The 13,961-nt window shown below is 41.9% G+C and overlaps 1 protein-coding gene across 3 annotated transcripts in view; it reads left to right on the forward strand.

Moving 5' to 3' along the window:
• Nucleotides 1–13,961, forward strand: part of nfatc1 (nuclear factor of activated T cells 1) — a 73,087-nt gene that overhangs the window by 19,442 nt on the left and 39,684 nt on the right. For all 3 annotated transcript variants that reach the window (XM_032559336.1, XM_032559338.1, XM_032559337.1), the window contains exons 4-6: nucleotides 7–209; nucleotides 4,447–4,619; nucleotides 5,610–5,750. In XM_032559336.1, coding sequence (XP_032415227.1) covers nucleotides 7–209; nucleotides 4,447–4,619; nucleotides 5,610–5,750 — 517 coding nt within the window. The remainder of the gene's footprint in view (nucleotides 1–6; nucleotides 210–4,446; nucleotides 4,620–5,609; nucleotides 5,751–13,961) is intronic.

Raw genomic sequence — 13,961 nt, forward strand, 5'->3', positions numbered from 1 at the left:
CGCCAGCTTTACGGCTACATGGAAAGCGAGCCGCTCACCCTGCAGCTTTTCATCGGGACCGCAGACGATCGCCTCCTGCGACCGCATGCCTTCTACCAGGTCCACCGGATCACCGGCAAAACCGTCTCCACTGCCAGCCACGAAGTCATGCAATCCAACACCAAGATGCTGGAGATCCCTCTGCTGCCAGAAAACAACATGAGAGCCATGTGAGTGCTTTGAGACTCCGTCGCTAACCAACCTTTTCTCCACATTTCTTTTTGAAGTTGTCCTTGCGTAAAAACTCAATGTTTTGTTTAGTTTCCTTTTTCTCCCTTTGGCGCCATCTTTTATGGCTTTAGCCATACAAACACAACGCGTGATCATTACGGCGCATATTTCTAAATAGGCCTCTGTCCTTTCAACCTCTTGAGGTTTCACAGTTTTTAAGGCCGACACAGTTCATGGTTGACTAACTCTGGCCGACATGTATAAACAGGGACTGCAAAGGTCAGGATACAGTCACCATTCCACCCGTATGAAGTGCTTCGACTACATTAATGTCAGCTAGTGTGTTAATATATGACAGCAAGATAAATGTGCCGAAACATTCTTACCAAAGTAACAAGTGTGTTGGAAAAAAAATAATAAATACTGCCCATTTAACATGCTGTTACTGTCAGAACCACTACAGTATTGAGAATTAATGTGAGTATATTTTTTACTGGATAAATCCTCACATACAGACTCATAATCTGAATGTTTTATTAAGTAATATCTAAGTCAATTATGAAATGCCTGTTGATTGACACGTCAAACCATCTTCTGGCCAAACAAATCAAACATTCACAAATTATATATATTACCAATATACATATTACCAATGACCATGAAGATTATAAAGTGGGCTGTACTTTTAAATGACAGCTTTCATTGCTTTGCGTTTCTTTTTCTTTTTTTCACATTTGGTGGCATTTTTAGGGGCGCAAATGCAGCTGCAAAAATGGTATATTTAAGATGTTTCAGAAAAAGCTGAAGAAACTTGCTGGTGAATTCTGGCACACAAATTTCCTCACCAGTTTCCATTTACCCATTTTATAAAACTCTAATATGAGATTTCAGCTAAATCTCATTTCACTTATTATTATTTTTAAATGCACGTTCTCACAAAATTGAAACAGATGGAATATTCACAGCAAAATAAAATCAGCAATTCTCTAAAACAGTCGAAGGTTGTAGAGCAACTCCTCATAACCTGAAATCCACAACATAGTAAAATCCGCCCGTTTATGAGACGTCAGAGTCAAAACTTAATATCTGAGAGCAAAAAGCTCTGATGTGCCATTATGTCAAATCAATTATGTTATTGTTAAATCGTTCATTTATTCTAACTCTACAGGAGCCTACAGGAAACTTTCAGTAGTAACCATTAATTATTTAAATATGAAACAGAGTTAAAGTTTTATTACGTGTGAGAGAGAGCAGTCAGAATTACACAGCTCTGCAGTTAAACTGTATTTTATATATATTACACCACACATTGATTACAAGGTTAATATTTTAAGCTCTTCACAAGGTGATATATCTAAAATTAGCTTGGTTATAAACACCAGTCTCCATATGTATTTTCTGATGTGATTTATCATAACTGTGAAGAAACAACACACTTTATTATTATGTATTCGGTTTTCCACTTAGGATATCCGATTCACTAGCAACCTGAATACACCACAGAGATGTCCAGACATAAAAAAACCCACTGCGCTTCTGGAATCTTTTATTTTCTTCCACTGACTGCACTGATACTCTGATTCTTAGTTTCCGATCAGGACGGATCAAGAGTGAAGTGATTTCACAGGGTGTTGTCTGCACAAAATCAAAAAGTAATAGAGACAAGAGCCTTATTTTGCATGCATACTACTTAGCACTTATAACCTGAAGTGTTGGTGAAAATGCCCTCCTGGACGTTAGAACTTGTTGGAGACGGACACTCTTCTGTGGACAGCTTAGAGTCAGACATCCATGTTTTTGGACATGGGAGGAAGTCAAAGCAGAACTCGACGTTGTGTCCGGAAAGCAGCTCTTTTCCAGAGGCTCCTTTCAGACAAGGCAGCAGGGGATATCTTTTGGACTTGTTCCCGGAACCCTGTGTTAGGGATTACCCATTGGTAATTGGATCGGACCTTATTTAACGTCCGGTCCAGGGTAGAGGACTCTACTCTACTAAGTCTACTCTACTTACATATTGTGGGTTTTTTTTCTTCTAAAAACATGTTGAAAAAAATGAGGACAGGTAGTTTAATCCTTAAAGCATTTTCTGGTATTAGTTCCACGTGTCACGTCCCAACAGAACCACAATATTCTTCTTAAACTCACACACTTCCATGCACTGCTTATTTGTTCGAGTTAATGTGCCTCCTCTGGTTTGATTAACAATAAAGTAAGAACAAAAAAAAAAAAAAGGGGGGCTTCTGAAGAGGAAGTTTCTTTTCCTCTTTGACGTTCACACTCAGGCCGAAAGCAGAGGAGTGAAAGTTTCCTCTGCTTTCCTCTGACAGATATGAAGAAAGGCTTTAACTGCCTTTTTCCACTGAGATGTTTACCAGCCACCTCCATCAGACAGCTTTTTTTTTTTTTCTTTTCTATCTGCCGGCGATAATTTGCTTGTTGTGTGGGATGCAGAAGGCAGCAAGCTGTAATTTCAGACGGCTTCGGTTTTCCTTCTTTCCTCTTGGAAAAAACAAAACTAAAAAACAGTCTGTTGGTGCACTAAAGCTAACCGAACCGACGCAGCTTCAACTTAATCCGAAAACCCAGAGAGATTGTCTGACTGTTTTTTGTTTTTTTTGTGAGAATTTGTAGTTGCTTTTAACCTCTCTCTTAATTTCTATTCGATTAGTTAAGATGTAATTTCCTCATTAGTTTCTATAAGCGAAGAAAAAGACACTTGATTTTAAAGCTGGGGCTGATGTTATATGGTAACGAGCACCAGATTGTGTAAATCTGATAAGTAGTGGTTGTCTAGACTGCTCCTTTCAGTTTTTTCCTTGATCGTGTTGTGCAAACCAAAAGCACGGAGAAAAAAAAAAAGTGGTGCAAACCCTGACATTTGCCATGTTCCAGGAGTACTGCCCGAAAATCTACCACTTAACACAAGTAAAATGCCAGAGCATATCCCATTTGTTTTCCCTCCCTTTTTACCAGCCGGATTAGTTATATTTCAATTTATAAATGCCGGCAAGAAAACCGTTTTTTTTTCCCCTTCCAAAAAGAAGGTGAGAAACTTTAGCTCTTTACCTCCCAAATTGTAAAGCGAAATAAATATAGACAGACAGCTGAGGGAATGGTCTGCTGCTGCATGTGGAAATGATTATATATGCAGAATGAATGAATTCAATGGCCTGAAATTACAAAAGTGATACTGGCTTCTGATGATGATCTCCCTATCGATGCTTAGAACATGAGATAAACCATTCAAATAAACTGAAACACTAACGCCAAAATTACCTTATAGTATGAAAATTGCTCTAAATGAACAATTTTATTACATTTCAACTGCTGCTGTAGAGTTTTGCTTAAAAATTTGTCACACCCTCTGTACTTTTTCCACATTGTGTCACATTAGATCCATTAACTTGTGTATGCTTTATTGGGATTTTCCATCACAGACCAAAAATGAAAAGAAAAGAACAAGTTCTTAGGATATGTTGGCCTATGTAGAAAATGCTACGTGTGGTGGAAAGCTAACACTGTACATCATCACTGAAAATGCCATTTTCCACTCTAAAACATGGCGGTGGCAGCATCATTTTACAGGGTTCATTGTCTTTACCAACAACAGCAACACTTAGAGTTGATGGAAAGACGGATTGAGCGAAACACAACACAAACCCTGAAACCGGAACTACGATGGGATGGTTTACATCGAAGAACTTTATGAGTTGGCCCAGTTGAAGTCCAGACTTTTGTCCAATCAGTGTTGTCTGTGGCAAGACTTGAAAATTGATGTGAAATGTCACCTTGTGAAATGATGTGAAATGTGACCTTTGAAAATAAGAATAACCAATATTTGAGTCTCCAGATTGGTGAAACTTTGTAATACTTGGCTTCGTAATAGTTCAACAAAGTATTGGCTTAGGATAGCAAAGTACAAATGGAGGTGTCACTTTTCAGATTTGGATTTGTGAAAAATGCAGAAACCCTTTGTCACTTTATTTTATTCTACGTTCTACTTTGAGTTGGTCTGTCAAATAAAATGCCAGTTAGACACACTGACGTTTGTGGTTGTAACACGGTAAAATGTCTGGGGAGGAGGAGTCTGGTCATTTAAAAAGTGCAAAATTATGCATTCATAAGAGCCGGAAGAGAAGAAAAGTGAAAACTAGTGAACCTCATGCTTCCATACTGACAGCAAAGCGCATGAATTAATACTCAGATTTTCTTTCCGCCCTCTTCCCTCTCCTCTAGAATCGACTGCGCAGGAATCCTGAAGCTGCGCAATTCCGACATCGAACTGCGCAAAGGGGAGACGGACATCGGTCGGAAAAACACCCGCGTGCGATTGGTGTTTCGTGTGCACATCAACCAGCCCAACGGCAGGACGGTGTCCCTGCAAGTCGCCTCAAACCCCATTGAATGCTGTAAGTCCGAGTCTTTAACACACACACACACACACAGAAAACAAACAAAGAAATCTCTACCAATAGCTTTCCATTTAGGAAAAAAGTGGGATCTGTTGTTGCAATGCAATAAAACGAGCCATTGTTTTATTACCTACTGGAACAAATTCAGTACCTCTGGACCCAATAAGGTTTTATACAATCAAAGGAATTCATAGAGGAGGGAGGAAAAAAAAAAAAGATGCATTGTTCGTCGTGCCAAACACATGTTACCTTTATCAAATTAACATTTTATGAATGCCCAAGTCGTTGTGGTAAAAGCTCCCCATTAGCGAAGGTCCTTCGAAGGTCACTTGCCAGCCCCAGTTTTGGCGCGGTTGAACGATTTCATTGTGAGGAACTTCTGTTTCTTCGTCACTCACTCCTGTGCGTACATGCTGTGCGATCGGCACCCGAGAAACTAATCGAAACGAGACGCCGCTGACGTTATAGCTCGCGGTTGGGCTTCCAACGGAACTTCATTCCTGAGCATTTTGAGGGTTGGGGCCTTAAGATCTTTAGAAAAAGTAAATTCCTAAGCGAAACCCACATCTACGTGATAATTAGCACTCGGTTCAATCGGCTGGCTGTGATTCCCGTCGGTGTATTCCAGAGGTCAGAGGTACCCCCAGCTCGCCTCATTTCAGTGAAAGCAGAGACAGGTGGTTGGCCACGGGCTGCTGGATGGAAATAATGAAGCGAAGATCTGACCGTGAACGTATTCTTCTGAATTATTCTACGGCTTTAAAAAAAAAAAAAAAAGCAGCTGTTGGCTGAAAACCTCTTCGCAAGAGGTCATGAAATCATCGTAATAAATTTGATAAGCCAGTTTTCTTAATGAAAAGCTGCTGTTTTACAGGCCGTGTCCTGGTCATGCTCTTCTCAGAGTAGATTGTGATCTATAAGTGTGTTCACGTGGACTTGAACTCAATCCTGAAAGGTGTGTGTGTGTGCGTGTGTGTGTCTCTGTAGCTCAGCGCTCAGCTCAGGAGCTTCCCTTGGTGGAGAAGCAGAGCGTGGAGAGCTATCCCACCACCGGAGGCAAAATGATGCTCCTCGGCGGCCTCAACTTCCTCCCCGAGTCCAAGGTGGTGTTCGTGGAGAAGGCACAGGGTAAAAACTGGACGCGAACCTTCCCCATACTGTGTGTTCCCTGCATTTTAATTTCCCCCCTTTCTCTAATATCTCTTTCAAATGTCTCTGCCCTTTTCCTTCTCAGTTGTGTTTTTTCAAGTCTTTCTTCCCGTCAAAATAGAGCAGGACTTGCCAGAAAGCAACATGTGGTGCGCATTAGGCCACTATATTTTTAACCAAAGCGTATTTACATTTGCTGAAGTTTCCATTGCCTGTTCTTTGGTCCTCGCCACAAGTAGAGGAATGAATCACGACCAGGGCATGTGCAATATCTCTTTTTCTCACTTTTCCTTTTTGCCGTGCTGTTCTGTCTTCACTTACTGCCCCGGCTCCTGACAGTTAACCCTTCCACTCACTCTGCCAGCTGTGGCGAAGAGCAACTGGGGTGAATGTCTGGCAAAGAGCGGCTGTTCCTTTTTGTTTCTCCTTTCTCTTTTTTTTCCCCCCTCAACGCCGTGGGTGGAGGGAACGATTAGAATCGAAGTTTGTGTATGACTGACTGATGATCACGAACACTGCTTTGATTGCGCCCAAAAAGAAAATCAAATTAAACTTGTACTCACTGGCATAATCTCGACTTCAAAGGCCTCGACTTTCACCGCTAGGCCCTTTCTCAAATTTGATTTTTCATAATCAGTCAGGAAATTATTGGTTTGTTCCTGATGAGGAATTCAAATGAGTGACCACATTTACACAGTTCCTCTAAGCCAGCGGTGTCCACAGCCCTCCATCGCAATTAAAAAAAAACTGATCAAGATTTGGCTCACCGGCGTTTTAACCGAAAAAGATTCGGACGTGAAAAATATGTTCATCTTTTAGCACGTCATATTGTTCTTGCTTTTATTTTAATCCGATAGTAAGAAGGACCACAAAGATCAGGAGACTGCCACTGAAAAGTAAACATTGGTGCAGTCATATTTTTAAAACCTGGATAAATAAAGAAAGGTTTTTGCCATTTTCTGTTTGGGAATATACAGACACACAAAGAAAAGATAATTAACCCAAAAACATGAACTATTGCACACTTTTTTTGTTTTAATCAGGCAAACCTGTGAGACTCCTTTTATGTTTATCGTCTGCTCAGCCCATTGTTGTGCAGGTAAAGATGAAAAATAGATAGCTTTTTGCAACTGAAAACAAACTAACAAACAATAATATTCAAAATGCCCAGCCCTCTCACACTGTGGCACAAAACGTGGGTATGAACTACATGGGGCGCCATGTTAGAATGGGCGCCAAAGCAATGGCGGAAAATTTGTTCTAGTTGCTATTTTCTGTTTTTAACAGCTGTTTTTGCTTTTCGGGGTAGGGCAGATAGGTGTCTGCATACACCTCAGATAACACTTAGCTAGATGCACCCACACACCCACGCCCGCACGCACACACACCTTTCTCAACTTATGTCAAACATGCAGCAGCAGCACAACAACAACACCTCTCTTCAGAAAAATACAACAAAACTTTTTATATTGTATATAAAATACACATAATTAACATGTAAAGTTATTTCAGCACTTTAGGGAGATTTTACATTTAGAAAACAGTTTGCAAAACTTGTAACTTTCGTTATTTGAAGATTCTTGTAGCTTTTCCCTGTTTGAAAGGTCGACTCTGGAGAATCTGGGGTTAAAATAAGGAAGTCGTGATGTGTTGAGAGGAAGGGGTTGGATGTTGGTAATGTGGGCTCTCCTTCTTCCTGGATTGACTCAGTCATGGAGTGGGTGGGATGGAGGGATGGGGAGTCCCCAGAGGAGAAACCCTTCATACATGCCCTGCTGTCTGAGCCCTGTGACCCCCTTCTAGGATTGTGTTTCCTGTCTTTCACCCACTCTTCTTACTTCTGCCCCGTTTCCTTCTGTTCTTCTGTTTTCCCTCCTCAATATTCAGTTTTTCTTACCTCTATCCTCGATACCTGCTAAAGACATTAGCCGGTGTGGAGTTTGTCTCTGCTGGGATCCCCAAGCTTTGGTCTGCTGTTGATAGCTCAGTGGTTTTGTTTTTGGACTCGGCGTTGACTAGAGAGAGATCAGAAGGAAGGTTATCGGTTTGCTACTGAGGCCGCGTTTATGTAAACTTTAATGACCTCCTGCTCTGAGTTAAAAAGCCCATTACAGACTTATACACACACGCCCACGCACGTCAGTAAATGTAGCTTTTTGGCTAAACATTTTTTCCACCATTTTGGCATTTTACCTAAAAAAAAAAAAAAAAAAAATCCTATTTTTAAAAGTCTCACAGTAAGATTTCCTTCATTCTGCGTCAGAGGAGCACCATCAAAATGATTGAAAGAACACCGTCGACTTGGTTTACACATTTCTCTCTGTAACGTTTGGTTTTATTTTCTCCTGGAAAAGTTCATGACTAAATGAGCCCTTGAAAGCGTCGCACCACAACGATTATTTCTCTCAGACAGTTACCATTACACGCAAAGAGGCACACGCATTCGAGCGCAGCCAAACCCCTCGGAAGGCACAGAAACCAATCACTGCCTTTGCCACAGTGGTGACAGCCATTTACTGCTGCTGCCATCGAAGGTCAGAATGGCTGCTCACTTTCCGAAATTGACTCCAATAAACACCTTCCAGAATGTTCCACAGATCCTACGAAGCAGCAGATGGATTCTTTTGGGGGGGAAGGCTCGGTCCAACGTGCACAAATAATCCTTCGCAGTTAAAGTCATCTAAGTTGAGTCAGAGCGAGATCACAGGCAGCTCAAAAGCTCGTTAGTGCTAATGGGCCAACTATGAATCATAAATGCTTGCATTTTGTTTTTTTTTGTTTAAATGCTCCGATTTTCTAAAAATACCAGAAACATTTACGAAATTGTCCCATTAACAATTAGCGGTTGAAGGAAGAAGCAGTCTAAAATAGACACGAGTCTTTTGAGAATAATTACACAACTGGCTCTCTATCAACAGTAAGAATTTCTCAAAACGTTATTTGCTGAAATAAAACTGAAGTTTTCCAAATGAATTTCTTTCAACGTAAAACTTTTGAAACTTCAGTGCAAACTGTGGGAGTGTGTCAGTGTCTGGTGAATTTTTGGTTAAAATAAGGTTGTTCTTCATTCACTGAAGTTGCTCAGAGTGGATTTAGTATCCAGAAATCCCACTTAAGAGAAGCATTACTTCATAATAAACTTGCTCAAGTAAAAGTAAAAACAAAGTACAGCATAGTAAATTTTTTTAAAGTTACTCAAGTAAATCCAACTGAGTAAAAGTAACTAATTACTACCAAATTTTGTTTATCACATCCGGTGGACCCAACCTGTTTCACCTATTTTTTTGCTGCTTGTAGCTCCAAAGAATATTGGAAAATATTGTGTATTAGCTGATTTTTTTGTTGTTGTTGTTGTTGATTGAATGTTATTTTATTTTTTTTTAGATTTTACAAATAAAAATCCTAAAAGTGTGGCGTGCATTTGTATTCATCTCCATTTATTGTGACACGCCGACCTAAAGAAAATCCAGTGCAACAGATTGCCTTCAGGCGTCCCGTAGTTTCACCTGTTCGTGTGGTGGAAAGCTAACTGTGACCAGTTGCCCCTATTGTGCAACACAGTGGTGGCGACATTATTTAGTGGTGAAGCTGCTCAAAGGTCACAGTTGAATCCTGGGGAGGGGGAGTGGGGGGGACTAATTAGAGGCATATCCCAAAAGGCGAAAATACTGTTTACTCAAGTGGAGTCTGTTCAAATGCACTCCACACTTTTCAAATTTTTTTTTTTTTTTATTTCTTTTTTTGCTTCAGTTCAAATTCAATGGTCATGAATTATTTTGTAAGACATTGTGACATGACAAAGGAATATCAAAATGAGGAACTTTTTTATGCCGATAAAACATCCCTTCCTTCTTTGTATTTGGTTTTATGTTGTTTGTCTGTCCTCCCCTAAACCTCATGAGATCCCCCCGGTATCAAATAAACTGAGCTATTCTTGTTGCTGCTGCAGGAAAACCTTTAATGCGGCTTGAAAAATAATTACTTTCTCTTTAAGCGTCCCACCCGTCCTCGTCGCAGCCTTCCCCCCCCCCCACCCCACCCCTCCGTCACCCACAGGATAACTGATGCAAACTCTCCGATTCTGCTGGATGTGCATCTGTTTTGCTGATGCCGTTGTGTACGCCAGCACACACTCTAGCTGCTAGCCCGCAGGCCTGTTTGTGTTGTTCAGGAGGAAGTGTTGTCAGTGAGTCATCCACCGAAGGATTCCCTGCAGAGGGGAGTAGCGGAAAAGAGCGGATCCCGAGCTCTTGGAGAGAAAGGATAAGGAAGGAAAAAGGTAGAAAAAGGCAAGGGCCTCTATAGAAAGGCTGCCCGTTTGTTTCCAGGTGTGTGAGGAGAGAGCCTATATCCTGCTGCGAATTTTGAGCTTTCTCCATCAAATTTATTCATACTCATCTTTTGATGATGCGTTAAACTGAGATCAGATAAATCTAACAGGCAGATCAAACTAAAGAAATCCAGACTTGACGTCTTTGTTTCTGCTCCTATATAAGCAATCCCCGTTTCGTCGCTTTTTCATCAAGACGTCTCCCCCGGCCGCTCCCTCCCTCCCTTCCTCCACTTTCCCCTTTTATGGAATGAAAAAGAAATTCTTCTGCGGAGCCACAGCTTGCGCATTTATTAAACTTTCCATCAGCGTGTGCTGTGTGGAGCTGGATTCGGCTTTCGCGGCGTTGCTGTTATTTGTTTTGTGCCAGCTTTGTCCAAACCGCCCTCCTGGCACAGGTGAAGGAAGACATACCTGGCACACCTACTGCTGTGTGTGTTCTGGCCTGCCCCGCTTTCCACAGCTGGAATGAGCGCTAGAGGCAGGGAAAATAAGAGACAGACAGATAAACAGAGCGAGGGAGAGAAAGAGAGAGAAAGAGAGAGAGAGAGAGACGGGGAAAGCCTGCTCTCTGACTCAAAGGGGAGGGGAGGGAATTCCCTGGTGAGCCGGATAGTTTTTAAATCTGTTGGATTGGAGTGTTGCCTGCAGCTCTGGAGCGCCACACAGCCTGGTTCTGCAGCAGAGTGAAGACCGTCCCTCTCCGCAACTCCTTCAGGCTGTTTGCTGTGTAGCGTTAGCACAGCAGCAATCTTTGTAATGTTACTCAGTTATCATGATTTCCTGCTGGAAGAACTTTTTAGAGTTCATGTAAAGGTTGTTTACATTCGACTCGGGGAGCTACCAGGGGCGAGTCTAAACACCAGACAAGCTGGTTGAGGTGTTGTACATCTGGTGTGTCTAGACTCGGCTATGGCATCATCATCTGACTGCACTGACCAGGGCATGATTTACGACGCTAATTCCGGACTAATTCTTGGTAAACACTGCTGTCTGCGGTGCATCTATACATGGTGGTGGGTCTTGGACAAATGTTGCCATGGGCAACCACCTTGCTAAATAATAGTGGCTTCACACGAATGAGAAGCCAGACTTTTAAAAAGACTTTTTCAATTAAAGTGAAAAAAACATCAATGCGTTTTTATGGCAGATTTTACAGCAGCGGACCTTGAATTTTTTTAATTATTTAAAAAAAAAAAAATGTATCAAAACCAATGTGGCTGCCAGTCATAACACCATTCTCAAGGCCTAGTAATAATAACCGTCAGGTTCGGCTCGGTACTTCTCTCTTTGCAGTGGAGGATGATTGCAGCGCAGGTGATTTCTGGTGACTTCATAGTGTCGTGCTGGCACATTACATGCAACACGGACACAAATGTTAGCGATTGGGTAAAATTTTAAACTTTAGCAGCAACAGCTTCTCAATAGCCAAACGTGCAGACCCTCTGTACAAAGCAAGTAACTGAACAAGGGCTGTTTTTTGACAGGCTAAAGAATAGCTAGATTCTGAAAATACTTGTGTTCCCACTCCCTAAAAAAAGCTTATAACTGCCTATTCTAATAGTTCAAACACCAAATATGCCATAATATTCATTAGTACGCAGAGTGGAAACTGTTTTAGTGCCCATGTAGAAGCTAGCATCTACACTTTTATTGATCTCCGCTCTTCAGGCTACAGCCAGTTAGCTCTTGCTGGTTCTTCTGGATTAGCCGTTTGTTCTTGGGAGTGGCTACGTTTGCGGCGTTTTGGGGAAATTGTAGTCTGCGATTTTGCAGAAGAGCTATGGAATCAACACGTTCAAAATGACACACATGTGCAGCCACTGTCCCAAGCAAACAAAACCAAACCATCATCCTCCTAATACTTCCTGTTGTCTTCTTTGTCATTTCCACCAGCAGTATTGTCCGGCTGTTGATCACATGGCTCAATTTATGAAATACATTTATTTCTATTCAGCTGACAAACCACCTCATCCTAGACCAAATTATTTATTTCTACAGAGAAATAAAAGACAAAAATAAAACGAAAGAGAAGAAATGTGACAAAGTAAAAAACGTTTTCACATATCAGATTTTTTGCTCCAGCAGCATCTCTCTGTCTGTTTTTTTAATAAAAAAAGAAAAAGGGTTTTCGAAACTGGCCTGTTTCCATCAAGCCAATTTATTTTTCGTAATTTCAATTTGCGCGAATCTACGGTTAATGGAAATCGCTTTCGAGTTGAAAATATTCTCCACTTATATTATGATTGTTAGCCAATTCGAAGCGTCTTACGATCTTTGTATCCCATTCTACCCAGATAAGCCATCCTGAGCCCCGTCTCCTTGAGCCTTCGTGGACTCAGGTCAAGTCACCTCACACCTTTCTCGTTAGACACTTTACAACAACCGACCTCCCGACTCTAAACCCATCATAAAGCCACTGTCAGGAATTAATCTATACAGATCCCTCTGGATCCAAAACAGACCTTTATTTCTCCTACTGCTCCAGTGTTTCAGACTGGTAGAAGCCAGGTGCTTAGGAGGAGATCGCAGCTGTATCTCTGCAATCAGTCACCAGGGAATCCCTCCGGCCTCCTGGTTTCGCTCCTCCACGGGTGGCAAGGTGTTTGCAGTGAGCGTGTGTGTAAAATTACTGAAGCATTTTAATTCAAGGCAGCAGCAGGAGCAGCAGCAGGAGGAGCAGCAACAGTAGAAAGGTAATAAAATGGAAAATAAACTCAAGATATGTAAACAGGAAAGGGGGCGGGAAATGCTTCTTAAAATCCAATCTGGAAAAAAGACAGAAAAAAAAAGGGGGGGGGGCATGGCTGCAAAATACATCTGGGTTGTTTCACGAGAAAACCTCCCTAATTAGGCATGTGAATCATATTTTCCATCCTCAAAATATCCTGAACTGAACTCTTTTTGGTCGCTGAAGACTGCCACGCACAAAAACTGTGCTTTTTCGAAAGCAATTTTACCTCTGGCTGTCGAAAACTGTAAGTTCATTGTGAGGTTAAATATATCACCAGTCAGCTGTCGGGCCCTCTGAAGCAATGAGTCAGAGCGTGTGTCTGAAATATTTATCTGCAATATAATGATCTTTTATTCATTTCGACCAGATGGAGCACCCGGTCCACCTCTTGATCGATTTCCAGGTTAATCAAAGAAAACAGGACAAATGAGATTTTGTTTGAGGGAGCGTTGCTATAACAACCAGCGTTGCCAGGTTGTCACCAGGCTCACAACCTGGGTGAGGTGTTGTTAGGAGATGAAGCTGATGAGTCAAAGACGCCTCACCCCCCTACAAAGTCTAATTGCTTAAAGCATGAGCGTGCCTTCAAGGATGTCTGGTTTTAGTCTTTGTGGACCTACTTTACTCAACTGAATCACTTAAAAGAAAACAGACGACTGGTTACCTTTCAAGTGTCAAACCTCAAAACATGAGTGTGTGTGTCCATTTACTTGTCCTCTAAAATTGGTCAGGGACAAAGCTGGACAGAGCTGCCGTTCTGCATTCGGCGCCCCGTTGTTTCGTGCTTCGCCACCTCCTGTAATCTCAGTTGAAAGCCAGAACAAAGGTGAAGGATATCGTGGTTGCACATTCGCATGCGTCTGCATCTGTTTGTGCACACTGCGCGTGGGTGGAGGTTGGTTGCAGGAGGAGGTGTTGTCGGGAACAGAAGCATTTTGCAGATGTTGCAGGGAAGAAGGAGCGAATGGAAAGTCCTGTGGTTATCGGTCGTACGCCGTGCTCCGACCGTCCGACCGCAGCATTTCTGATGCTCCAGGTTTGATCGAGAAAGCATTGAACAACCGTTTCTCGGGCGAAGTGAGTTAGAGGTACAAAAGGAGAGGCAAGGGTGAAGGGGGGTGGGGTA

This window comes from Xiphophorus hellerii, chromosome 3 (genome assembly GCF_003331165.1).
Source record: "Xiphophorus hellerii strain 12219 chromosome 3, Xiphophorus_hellerii-4.1, whole genome shotgun sequence".
Lineage (NCBI taxonomy): Eukaryota > Metazoa > Chordata > Actinopteri > Cyprinodontiformes > Poeciliidae > Xiphophorus > Xiphophorus hellerii.